At 40.7% G+C, this 14,554-nt stretch overlaps 1 protein-coding gene across 1 annotated transcript in view; it reads left to right on the top strand.

Moving 5' to 3' along the window:
• Positions 1-13,557, top strand: part of LOC148504795 (uncharacterized) — a 59,981-nt gene extending 46,424 nt beyond the window's left edge. The window contains exons 6-7 of the mRNA XM_088448237.1: positions 9,256-9,335; positions 13,403-13,557. Coding sequence (XP_088304363.1) covers positions 9,256-9,335; positions 13,403-13,459 — 137 coding nt within the window. The 3' untranslated portion in view covers positions 13,460-13,557. The remainder of the gene's footprint in view (positions 1-9,255; positions 9,336-13,402) is intronic.
• Positions 13,558-14,554: the final 997 nt, after the last annotated feature.

Raw genomic sequence — 14,554 nt, 5'->3', positions numbered from 1 at the left:
AGAGAGAGATATATGATTAGATAGATAGATAGATAGATAGATATGCTAGAGAGATATATGATTAGATTGATAGATAGATAGATAGATAGATAGATAGATAGATAGATAGATAGATAGATAGATATGATTAGATAGATAGATAGACAGATAGATAGATATACTAGAGAGTGATATATAAGATTAGACAGACAGATAGATAGATAGATAGATAGATAGATAGATAGATAGATAGATAGATAGAGAGAGAGATATATATGATTAGATAGATAGATAGATAGATAGATAGATAGATAGATAGATAGATAGATAGATAGAGATATATATGATTAGATAGATAGATAGATAGATAGATAGATAGATAGATAGATAGATAGATAGATATGCTAGAGAGAGATATATATATGATTAGACAGATACATAGATAGATAGATAGATAGATAGATAGATAGATAGATAGATATGCTAGAGAGAGATATATATGATTAGATAGATAGATAGATAGATAGATAGATAGATAGATAGATAGATAGATAGATAGATAGATAGATAGATAGATAGATATGCTAGAGAGAGATATATATGATTAGATAGATAGATAGAGAGAGAGAGAGAGATGATTAGACAGATAAATAGATACTGTAGATAGATAGATAGATATGCTAGAGAGAGAGATATATGATTAGACAACATAGGCAAATGCAAGGGGGATTTCACTCTGCCTGGCAGCCCCCCATCCCCATTGTTATTATGTGTGTGCATTAGAAACTTAGCTGCGCTATTATTTTTTAGTGGCACTGCTGGCCAGACCACAATTTATTGTCCACGTATTTGTGACTCTGCACTGCAGGTGGTCTGTCCGCACTTGGCAAGGGGCTGCTGCCTCATTCAGGGGTGCTCTTCCCCAGTGTAAAAAAAATAAAAGTGCTTTATTTTTTGTGTGTGTGCGTTAGCAACTTAGCTGTGCTATTATTGTTTGGTGACACTGCCGGCCAGACCGCAGTTTTTTGTCCACGTATTGTGATACTATAAGTTGTAGCGCAGTGTATGATTCTTATTCATAAAAAATATTGTGACACTGTAAGTGTTAGCGCAGTCTAATATTCAACTTTTCACTTCTTTCCTCAATCGTGAATTAATGATTAGTATACACGCTGACTATAAGACCACAACAAAGTGCTAAATAACATGCGTTATATATAAAACATAATTACATCACTGTAAGTGGTTGCGCAGTGTATTATTCTTTTCTCATTCATAAAAAAAATCTTGTGACACTAAGTGGTAGCACAGTGTGTCATTCTTTCTTATTCATAAAAAAATCTTGTGACATTAAGTGGTAGCACAGTGTTATTCTTTTCTTATTCATAAATAATCTTGTGACACTGTAAGTGGTATCGCAGTGTGTTATTCTTATTCATAAATAATCTTGTGACACTAAGTGGCAGCGCAGTGTGTTATTCTTTCTTTGTTTGTTTTTTTAAATACTTTTATTTAAGCATCACATCAATTTACAGTACTCAAACGTGATACAATACAATAAAGGATATGTAAGTGGATACATATATGCGTCCGTAGCTCCACATGTTAAAATACAAAATTACACATTGGTACATACAAACAAAATGGTAGTACTCCTAGAGACATAGGCATACACCACAACCCAGCTGATATCTTGGAGACTTATTCCACCCAGGACCACCCTTGAGACAAGGAGAGCCAAGAAGAACCCAAAATAAATAGACATCCTATCTAAGTTAATTCTCTAGTAGTATGGGAGGGTCACCCAATAGAATTCTGGTTTCATATCATTCTGTATTATTAAGCGAAATCCATTGGTAGAATGGAGACATAACTCTCCCAGGAGTCAAAAAACTTAGAAACTAATCTGTCTTTATCTAAGGTTGTCTCCAACCAATCCATCTGAAAAATGTGGTGGATTTTCCATTTAAATAATTTTAAGGAGGGCGGGTGAGACAGAATCCACTCCTGTAGGATGGACTTGCGTGCTGCTGCGGTAATTGCTAGCAGCAGTTTTCTGTAACCTTTGGTAATCCGCTGACTCTCTGATATAATACCAAAAATGGCCCATTCTGCTGTAAATGGCAAATAATTCACTAAATGATCCATAGAATCTTTTTTTACCTGAATCCAAAAGCGTCGTATTAGAGGGCATGCCCAGAGGCATTGAAAAAGATCTGCCCTAGGTGCTCGGCAACAGCGGCACTCATGAGAAGTGGACATACCAGCCAAGTATTGTCTGTGGGGTGAGTAGTAAGCTCTATGAAATATGTTATAAAACAATTCCTGATATTGCATTGAAGGGATTAAGCGACATGAGAAAATTAAACTTTTAACTAATAAGGGACAATTGAGACCTAGAAAATCTACTAGCCACTGCCGTAATCCCGATTGACTAGTGGAATGATCCATTGGAGAGCATAAGAATGTGTAATGTGCAGATATGGCCTTTCTGGTGGCAGGCGGGGAACCCAACAGTTCATCTAGCGGATTTGACCAATCTCCTTCCGAGAATCCCTCAGTTACAGAGGCGGCATAGTGATGCATCTGGAAATAAGCTAGTGGGAAGCGGTGTAGAATTGGGAAGTTTAGTCTGGCCTCATGCGTAAAAGCTTTCTGGTAGACGAGTCCACAACCTCTCCAACATTTTTAAGTCCCTTTTGCCAAAGAGTTGTAAAAGGATGAGCTGCCTCCCCTTGTTGGAAAGCCCCATTATCTAGAAAAGTCAAAAACAGAAACTTATATTCATTTAGATTCGCTTTACGTCTCAGTATAGTCCATAAACGATATATCGACCAGAGTAAAGGGTTGTCTTTTAGTTCCTGATCTGTTATTCTTTTCTTATTCATAAAAAATCTTGTGACACTGTAAGTGGTAGCGCAGACTAATATTCAACTTTTCACTTCTTTCCTCATTCGTGAATAAATTATTAGTCTACACGCCGACTACAAGACCACAACAAAGTGCTAAATAACATGCGTTATATATAAAACATAATGACATCACTGTAAGTAGTAGCACGGTGTGTTATTCTTTTCTTGTTCATAAATAATCTTGTGACACTAAATGGCAGCGCAGTGTGTTATTCTTTTCTTATTCATAAATAACCTTGTGACACTGTAAGTGGTATCGCAGTGTGTTATTCTTATTCATAAATAATCTTGTGACACTAAGTGGCAGCACAGAGTGTTATTCTTTTCTTATTCATAAAAAATCTGGTGACACTAAGTGGTAGCGCAGTGTGTTACTCTTTTCTTATTCATAAAAAATCTGGTGACATTAAGTAGTAGCGCAGTGTGTTATTATTTTCTTATTCAGAAATAATCTTGTGACACTAAGTGGTATCGCAGTGTGTTATTCTTATTCAGAAATAATCTTGTGACAATAAGTGGTAGCACAGTGTGTTATTCTTATTCATAAATAATCTTGTGACAATAAGTGGCAGCACAGTGTGTTATTCTTTTCTTATTCATAAATAATCTTGTGACACTAAGTGGCAGTGCAGTATGTTATTCTTTTCTTATTCATAAAAAAACTTGTGACACTGTAGGTCATTGATACCACAGTGTAATATTTAAAATTGGTAAAAATTGACATGTGTGCTGTACCCCACTTCAGTTCATTTGTGTTTGTTGATATGGAGAACGATCAGTTGAGAGGAGAGCAGGAACCACATACTAGTGCTGGAGCTGCTGCCAGTGCCACCAGTCATGATGATACTAGTCCATCTACATCATCTACAAAAGCCAATTCCCAAGGGCATACAGGGCTTAACTCAGGGCATCTAAAATCAAGGACCAGTCTTTTACAGTGGTAAGGAAATAAACATCAAAGGGAAAGTTATCTGCAGAAAGACATAAAATTGGCAATATGCCTTTCACCACATGAAGTGGTAAGGTAGGGCTAATGCCTTGGCATTTACTTATGACTGGTGGTTCTGCCTCTTATGATTATGTAAGCACAAGTGAACATGCTGACATAGAAATTGAGGAAGCTTCTGTGGAAGTGCATCAGGATGAGCAGGATATTTGTGTAGCTGATGCTGATAAGGATGTTGTTGATGATGATGTTGTTTGTGTAAATCAGGCACCAGTGGAAGAAACAGTTATTGCCTCTGATAAGGAAAAGCCCATTGTAAACAAAACAATCCACTTCTTATGTGTGGAATTATTTCTACCCAAATCCAGACAATTGTCAAGTCATCTGTACCCTTTGTAAAGCCAGTGTAAGTAGAGGTAGGAACCTTAACCATCTAGGAATTTCCTCCCTGTTATGTCATCTGCAGTGCATCTTTACAACAGTTTTTGTGTTTGGTATTGACTCATCTGCATCACCAGTGGGTCTTTTGGGAAAGTTTAGTTTTTTCCCGGCAGATGCACTTGCTGGAGAAACTGAAGGAGAAGCCATCGCTGCATCATGTGCCACTTGAGCTGACAATTGCTTACCAACAGCTCTTTGCATGTCCATTGGGAAGAAAGACACAACGTATGACTTAAATCTTATATCTTAAATCTTGCATTTTCTCTGTTCAGCTTGTCCACATATCTGTGGTTAAGTGGACAGTGGGTACAAAAGCATTTTGGAGGCCACTAATTAAGTTTTTTTTAATGTCCCTGTACAGGTTGGGAATTGCTTATGTAGTCAAGTGGAATCTTGATGGGATTTGGTAGCAGGGACACAGGACTTCAATTAAATGTCTAAAACCCACTGCATTATTGGCAGATATTAGACGCACATCTAATACCAGCATAGATATTATGGTGTCAGTGATCCGTTATGCAACTGGGTAAATGCTGTCATACTTGCTCCCCCTTGCAAAGGATTGTCTAACAGTCGATTGTTTTTTAAAGTATTACTAGTAGTCTTCCTGGTCCCCTTCTGGGATGAAAATCCACTCCCAGCAGCAGCAGCAGGCATAGTGCTCAAGGATTATCTGGGGCAAGCACTGATGTTTCCCCTCCTCCCTCATAAATTTGCTTTGGAATATAAAAATTAAACTAAATGTGCTACTAATTATATCTTCCTTTCCCTGCCTTCAACTACATACATATTCAAGCTCCCTTAGGCCTCTTGAATAATAAAAACATTTGTTTCCTGATGTGCCATGTTGGAAGTTGAACTGCCACTGCTGCTGAAATCTTTGACATGCGTTTGCTGAATGCCAAAAATGTCCACAAATGTTTATGGCCACAGACAGCATCACCTGCATGCCCTTTTAATTTAAAAAAATATTCTGAATCACCAAGTTGATTTTGTGGACACCCATGCTTTCCCCTCCTCCCTCATAAATTTGCTTCAGAATCAAAAAATTTAATTACATTTACTACCAAACAACCCTTCTAGTCTCTGCCTTCAACTACATACATACTCCAACTCCCTCAGGTCTCTTGATTAATGAAAACATATGTTTACTTATGTGCCATGTTGGAAGTTGAACTGCCACATGTTTGTGCCAGCCACTGCTGCTTCTTAGCGTGGTGCAAATTTTGGGCCTAAACCGGATGAAAACATTATTGTGACCTGTGAGATGGTCAAAATTGACTGGAAATTAGTGGGAATAAATGTTATTGAGGTTAATAATACTGTAGGAACAAAAACAAAACCCAAATGATGTGATTTTAGCAGTTTTTATACATTTTTGAAAAACAATACAGATCCAAAACCAAATACACAAGGGGCGGCTTTGGCAAAAGCAAATCCAGATCCAAAACACGAGGGGTCGGCGGCACACATCCCTAATTAATATATATATATATATATATATATATACAGTATATATATGTGCAGGAGAGCTGTATCAGCAGTCAGGCAGGACAGGGAGTGGGTGTGCTTGGGCAGGTGCGCAGACACTGCCCCGACATGTCGGGTTAAGGGGGGAGCATTGAGTGGCCGGGATCTCCATCTCCACACTGTGGCCATCCTGGGACACGGATACAGACAGCAGGGGCAAACACAGGATTTTTAAGGGGTGAGGTGGGGGACGGGGGAGGGTTCCGTATAAATAAATATATATATATGCATACATACATAGACACACACCACACATGTATATATTGATGTACTTACACATACATACATACATACATATATACACCACACAAGTGTGTGTCACACATACATTACACACACACATACATACATACATACTGTACATACATATATACACACACAAGTCACATACACACATTACACACACACACTTACCTTGCAGCAACTGCAGACTGCATGTTGTGGAAGGGATGGGGACGGGACCTGGATGCTGCCCTGGCAAAATGCCGCAAATCAGAGGCCAACCGATTGTCCCGCAACATGCAGCATTTTGCCGTGAGGTGGGTGGTGCTTAATAACATGGTGACTGCTCTGGTGCTGGTGCTGGTGCTGCTGCTGTATTTGGGGGATATGTATCAACAGATTTTCTGGGGGAAAAAAGTGATAAAAAAGATTCTCGTCTTAATTTTCACTATAAATAAGTATCGTGAGAATTTAAAAAAGTCTATGGCTATCAGTTACGCAATTTGTTTAGTTAAACCTTGACTTTCGGTTTTATTTCCTACATTTTTTTTTCTATTGAAAATGAATGAGGGGCCTATTTAGCAACACTAAAATAACGGTTTTAAGGACATTTTCCTTAATTACCGTTTTTTTAGTATTCATTAGCACACTTAACACAAGAGATAGCACTGATATCTCCTGGTTAAGGTGTCTATTTACTAAGCAGTTTTAGGAGACAGAGTGAAAAGTGATAAGAAAGTGATAAGGTGCCAGCCAATCAGCTCCCAACTGTCATCTCACAGGCTGTGTTTTAAAAATGACAGTTGGGAGCTGATTGGCTGACACCTTATCACTTCCTTATCACTTTTCACTCTGTCTACTAACACTGCTTAGTAAATAGACCCCTAAGTCCATCTGCGTTAATTTCCACACTCCCGATACATTATAGCTATTAATCAAATTCCAAAAATTATGTATTTTCGGAATTTGATGGTGTTACTTTATGCCATTCTCAGGTGGCGTATAGCGGGTTATACTTACCTGCTTTCACCATGAGCAGGTCCTCCTTCGGCTCCATATGTCGCTCCCTGGTCCCTCCTCCTCCTCCGGCTGCTGATCTGTGTGTTCTCTCGGCAGAACACAGTAAAGTTTAAAAAAAAAAAAAAAATTCTTCTCCTCTTCAGCTCGAGGTCGGGGTCTGAGGCCGCAGCCTGTGACAGGCAGCCAGGTAGGTGGGGCAGGGGAGCGGATGGAGTTCTGAACCTAATTGCCTCCATCAAATTTTTAGTTATGATGAATAGGCCCCTGAGACCCTTATTTATCATTGTTTATCATTAATTTGTTACAAAACGTATCATTCATTTTTTTTTCGGCAGCTTTTGCTGGCGTTAATTTTATTAGGGCATCATATCTTGCTGTAAAATTATTATTTTTTCTTTTTTTTGTGAAATAAAGTACTTATTTATAATCAAAATGACCATTGGCTATTATTTTTTATATATATATATATATATATATTTCTAGAGGAAAGATAGAAGGGGCGCCTGAGTCCTGAGTGACGAAACGCGTAGGGGCGTGGCCTAGCGTTGTTCTGTGATACGAGGTCTCCGACGAGTGAACCTGTTGTTCCCGGAGACGGAGGATCATTTCCTTTTATGTGCTGTATACTTGCGGTGGTTTGACCGCTATGTCTGGTACGTCATTTAAGACATATGTTTTGTCTGATATGTTTTAATAAAAGTTGGAAGATAATGCACTATTGGCTCCCCTTCTATCTTTCCTCTAGAAATTGAATACCTGTGTGGTGGATACAGTGACTTCCAGGAAGGGAGATACGCCGGCCCAATATATGAGGCATTTGCATACAGATCCCTGTTTTAAGGATTTCCTTATTGGGACTACTATTCCGTTTTTAATTCTTGCGCTCTGACTATTTGTGTGTTTATATATATATATATATATATAAAATTTTAAATAAAAAAATGTATTAATTATAACTTATATTATTTTTTTTATCATTAAAATGACCATTTGGTATTATTGTCAGTTAAATGGGTGTACAAATAAGGTTCAAACAATACAACAATTATTACACAAACAAGTACTACACACTCCTATAGAAGAATGGTATATATACACAGTGTGGCAGTATACGGCGGTATGACATATACGGCCACTTCCCGCCCCCACTTCATTTTAGCTGCAGAGGAGAATGTAAAAGCGCTGGCATCCAGTATGGGATCCCAGCGCTGGAACAGCAGCAGCATTGTGTAGAGATGTGTCCCGCTGGGGACACATCTTGATCGGCGGAGGTGCGGGCATGTAGCCACGATGGAGCATCGGGTCCCGGCTGCACTGTAAGTAAGCAGCACCAGCCACCAGCCAATCGCAGCATCTCATTGGCTCGCGGACAGCGTCGGATTTACAAAGCCTCCCCTTTTTTTGATTGTACACTGCAGTGCACTGCAGCAGCAACTAAGACCCAATGCTGTCGGCTCCATTCAGTGGAAATTAGAGAGAGGGGAGGGTGTGAGAGAGGGAATAGAGAGAGTGCCAGACAGAGGAAAGCAGGCAGTTAGTGGTGTGGGGGGTGAGAGGGAATGCGTTAGTGAGAAGGGCAGGGGGTGAGAGAGGGGAGCAGGCAGGGAGAAGTGTGGCTGGTGAGAGGTACATTAGGTGATATGGATGCAGGGGCTAAAGGGAGGGGGAGATTCAAATCTCCATACCCCAACCTCTAAATTCCCACTTCGAGCACTCTGTCGAGCACCTCTGTCCCGTTCAGCTGCAGCAGTTACTGCCAGGGAGACTTTTAAAAACAGACAAGTGGCCAAGTGACGGAGAGAGGTCACTTCCTGCTTCTTCACTAAGGAGAGGCAGATAGCAGCTGGAAGTGATGAAGGCAGCGCTGGAGAAGACAGCTGATGGTAAGTAATAGCTGGGTCACTTAGTGCTGCCATAAGTGCCTATGGCAGCACTAAGCCTCACTGCAGCCCAGCACTTACCAGGATGTGCTGGGCTAGGGAGAGGGGCTACAGACAGGTAAGAGGGAGGGGGAGGCAGTTGGGGATGGGCCCCACCAATGAGACTGGGCCTGGGTAATTAGTACCTGCTCCCCTCCTCTCGGCACCCCTGATTGTGTTAGAAAGAGGGACTTTTTATGATGGCTTAATTGAGAACTGTGGCTTAAGTTTAGAGCATAACAATGAAAATAACAAAGTTAAAAAATATATGTTTTTGGCTTTATAGACACAGCAAATACTTATGGAAAACAGACAACTTTTACATCACAGTCTACAACAATCTACAACAATTATTCTGTTTATCAGGTAGGTAATGTATTAGAAACATTAAGGAACTGAAAACAATAACCTACATTTATTAGCTGTTGTCCTCTGCGTCTTGTTTTTTTTCCTCTCCCATCACTCTCACGTCCCCAGACTCTTTTTTATTCAGCCCACTCCTCCACCCCCCATCGCATTCTATTCCTCTCCTCTCCCTGTATATCTCTCTCTCTTTTTGTGAACCCCTCCTACACACACACACACACACCATTCTTTCTCTCAATGTCGAAGCTGGAGTTTCAACCATGGCAAAGACTAGGTGCCTCCCTCCCCCAAACTGCCTCCCACACACGCAAACACACTTACCTGAATACATTTGTTCTTAAAGAGTATAAGAAAGTGTAATTCCCACCTGCCATTAGATGTCTCCACATGCCCCGTGCATGCCCCATATTCCTCCTCACATGCCATTGAACCTCACCACATAACAAAATCTTCACTAAATTATCAGTACAGTCACTGTTGCATCCAGAGTCTAAATAGTCCTTAATAGACTTTTCATGTTCTCTCACACTGCTATTGCAAACACAATTGATGTAAAACTCCTAACATGCACCTTTCATGTGACTCATATTTATAAACATGCCATTATCCTGCCATTAGCACCCTAACATGCAATGCGACCTCTCTATATGTCCATCAGACCACCCCAACATGCCAACAGAACCCTCCACACATGCCATCAGCCCAACTCCACTTGCCACCAGACACCTTTCACATGTCACTAGACCCTCTAAATATGCCATCGGACCCTCACATGCCCATCAGACCAACACACATATCCCTCACATGCTATCAGAGCAACCCTCATACTCCTTATATGCCATCAGACAACTGTCCCCACATGCTCCTTACATGTACACAAGACAATCCCACATGTCCCTTACATTCCATCAGACATGTAATCACACATGCCCTCAGACAATTACACATGCCCTCAGATGCTGTCACACCTCCTCCACATGCCATTAGACCACCCGTACATGTTATCTGTCCCTCTACATGCAATAAGACCCCCCCCATACACACACTGACACACTGCATTCATAATCATATCTTCCAATATTCAGAATTTTAATAGAGGTTAGGGCAAGCAGAAGGTACACGGGCTCTGTAGGTAAAAACTGCAGCATGTTAGTATATAGACACATCTTCCATATGTCACACTATACAGACACCTTTTGTTTGTCATAAAATACAGACACACCTTCCATAGGTTGTAGTCAATGGCTGGCTGACAACTTTTAGACTAGGGGCAAACACAAGCAGTGGCTCAGACCCCAAAACGTCACAAACCAGTAGGCACAATTTCATGGGCATAAGGCCACGCCCCCTTCCACACGGGCAAAGTCTTCAGCATACCATATCGGATGTCATCACACGTAGTGATGTTACTGATGAATAATATGCATACACCTTTCACGTGTCATTAATAAAATACACATCTTCCATATGTTGTGATACAGACACCTTCCACAAGTCATAATATAAAGACACTCCTTCCATATGTTATGATTTACAGAAACTCCTGTGATATCTCCTGCATTACCTTTTTGATGAATTTTCATTTTCACCTGCTTTTGTGGAAATCAAGTGAAGATGAATAGACCCCTTAGGGCTCTATTTATTAACATTATTTTTACTAAAATAAAGTGAAAAAGGGTGTTTTCACACCCTTTTCACATTATTTTAGTTTCACCTGAAGTTATTACAGGGCAATTGGAGTAGAATTAGTAAAATTCTACTCCAACCCCCAGTATCACTTATTTTTAGTAAAGCAGATCGCATTTCCCATAATTGTAATGGGAAATGTGATCTGACCTAAGTTACTAAAAATAAATTGTAAAAAAATACCGGGGGAAGCCCTGTGATAATAACGCCACCTGGAGGTGGCGTTATCCAGGGTCTCCCCCGGTTACCGGGCTCCCACTCTGCTCTAACGGGGAGAGCAGAGCTGGGAGCCGGTACCAGTAATCAGCTATGTGGTCTAAGCAGACCACAAGCTGATTGCTGTAAAAAAAGAAAAAAAAAATTAAACATTTTTTTTTTACTTACCTGAATCCAGGGACCGGTGATCGGGCCTCCGGTGATGGCTCCTCTCCGGTTAGCTGGTCTCCCATAGTACACTGGGGCCCGGTCATCAGGTGATCAGGTCCCAGTGCAGTATGGGAGATCACCTGATCGGGAAGCCCGGAGAAGATCACCGGAGGCCAGGAGGATGCAGGTAAGTGTAATGAAGGGAGGGGGGTGGTTGCAGGGGGGGAGGAGGGAGGTCGCGGGGGGTGGGGCTTAGTGCTGGGGGCGGGGCTTAGCGTCGGTGGGGGGTAGTAGCGGTGGTCGGTCGGCGCATGCGCGGGCTCTTAGTCGCGGTATTTTTTCCGAATATACCGCGACTAGAGTGCGGATGGGATCCGCAGGGACAGAGCTTTATCGCAAGCTCTGTCCCTGAAAGGGATTTATAGTAAATCCCTGTTATATTGCCTGAATTCGCAATGCGAATTCACTCGGTAATATCACACTACAATCCGCATTCAATATGCGGATTGTAGTAAATAGAGCCCACTATGTGTGAGATAGAGACACATCTTCCATATGTCAGAATTTACAGACACTTCTTCAATATGTCGTAATATAAAGACACACCTTCCATATGTACGAGGGCCGATTGAAAAGTAATGAGACTGATTATTTTATTCCGAATCAGATGACTTCTCATTTTCTTTTTCAAAGTAGCGTCCTTCACATTCAATACATTTTTTGCAGTGTTTCAACAATGATTCAGAGCTGTGCCGTAGACGGTTTTGTGACATCACTTTAGTGTTGCAGCTGTGGCATCTTTCACTTCGTCATCTGTTGAAAACTTCTCTCTGCGCAGTTGTTTTTTCAGGGTTTGGAATGCACACAGGGCGCTAAGTCTGTAAATATATGCTTGTAGTCCCGTGCATACAATGAGGGAGCAATATCAGATGACTTGTGTTTATCTCTGCATCAGCCCATTATATGGAGAGATTTTACACAGGAAATGTAATCTGTAATGTAATGTTAAACGCAGTACATTACAGACTGTGTCCTTCTCATAGATGCACAGTTATTTAAAAAACCAATACACAGTGAGGGTGATTCAGCATCGGACAGAAATGCAATGCTGCACGCAGGCATCTTTGCAGTTCCGTCCTTGCTAATATGCAAATGCAGCAGGAGGTGTATGACACCACCTGCTGCATTTTTGACCCAGCACTGTGACCGAGGTCACAGCCTGGAATCACCATTGCGACCATCGGTGGTCGATGGACAGGAGACTGCAGTCCCTACCTTGCCACTCCCAGAAAACACCCCGTTTCCAGGAACGACGGCCACTCCTCACCACCCCTTAAATGCTTCTGCCTATCAATCAGGAAGAGGCATCGAAGGGGCTGTGTGCGATTGTGCAGGCCCCAATGTACGTACTTCTGAGTAAAAAATGGTCACACACAATACCTACCAGCATTGGCTGATGCAGTCTTGCCTACCCTCCCGATTTGGTCGGGAGCCTCATGAATATCGGGTGCTGCCCCAGACCCTCCGGAAAGTCAGGCAAGCCTCCCGGCTGCCACCTCCCCCCCTGACTACTACAAGAAACCCCCGCAGCGGGGGGCCCGATGACGTGATTTGCGCTGAATCGCGTCATCGTGGCTCCGCCCCCTGCTTCACAATGCCAATATTTTCGGCATTGTGAAGAGGGGGCGGGGCCACGATGATACAATCACATGGCTCCGCCCCAAAAACCACGTAATTACCCGGCCACGCCCCGCTGTGCACAGACATTCAGCTCCCTCCCTGAAGGAGGGAGCTGAATGTCGGCAAGTATGGGCTGATGGTAATTAGGGAAGGGGGATGTCAACTGTGGCATTCATATTGAAAGTCATCTTGTACAGCTCTGGTTATCCTTATCAGTTACTTATAATATCCCAGTAAGAAATAGTTAAATGTCAATGTATTTTAATTGCTAATTGCAATATTAATATACATTATCTCAGTCAAAATAACAACATTTTTTTTTCTCCTTATTTTAGGATCTTATTAAAAATGATAACAATATATATAATGACCTTCAGAACTCCAATCAATGAAACTACCTTCTACATTGCTGCGTATTTCTCATCCCTGATATGCAATGTGATTCCTTGCACAATACTATGACATGGAATCAAATGTGTGATTATGAAAGTGAAGCCTAAAGCTGCATACACACGTAAAGATTTTCTGTCCATTCATCTTACTAGTTGATTGGTTGGAATGAAAATCTGGTAACGTATGGGAGTAACTGATGATCAGCAATTTGCTCCTAAATGCCAGAAGACAGATGAAAATGGTTGTCAGACAAGTTTGTTAAATGTTTGATCAAAACAATTTGTTCAAACAACAGTTTTTGTCCATATTCCGGCGTTTGGGAGCAAATTGCTGATTGTCAATTGCTTTCATACATTACCAGATTTTCATTCCAACCAATCAACTAGTTGGATGGTTGGACAGAAAATCTTTAGATGTGTACAGTAAGATACACATGTACATTTACAACAATGTATAAAAAGGAGAAGTGGAGATATTGCCCATTACAACCAATCATATTGTAGGTTTTATTTATTTAGTATGTTGTAGGAATAGATTTCTATAATCTGATTGGTTGCTATGAACAATACCTATACTTTTCCTTTTTAGAAATTGTAGTAAGTCTACTGCTGTCTTAGCAGTAGACTTACTAAAATTTCTAAAAAGGAAAAGTATAGGTATTGTTCATAGCAACCAATCAGATTATAGCAATCAATTTCTACAACATACTAAATAAATAAAACCTACAATATGATTGGTTGTAATTGGCAATATCTCCACTTCTATTGACATAGAAACTTTGTGTTCAATTTGCATTTCTTTACTAAATTTCTTACTTACATCTACTTTTATCCCACTATTGTATACCATTAGAAGCGCTGGGAACACTGTTTATAGCCTTTGTCTATCACAAAGATATTCAGCTAAATCACATATGTATAATGCACATGTGTTTATTGTTTCATAATGAGTGTGTTTCTTTAGATGCATAGACATTTTTGTTGCACATTTATTTGCATAAACAGTTTCAAACCACTAATGCAGTGTTTCCCAAACTCATTCCTAGCACTAAAGCTGCATACACACGTAAAGATTTAATGTCCAACCATCCAACT

Source organism: Taudactylus pleione, unplaced genomic scaffold (genome assembly GCF_031769625.1).
Source record: "Taudactylus pleione unplaced genomic scaffold, aTauple2 ptg000454l, whole genome shotgun sequence".
In the NCBI taxonomy this organism is placed as follows: domain Eukaryota; kingdom Metazoa; phylum Chordata; class Amphibia; order Anura; family Myobatrachidae; genus Taudactylus; species Taudactylus pleione.
This window is presented reverse-complemented; position numbering and strand designations above follow the sequence as displayed.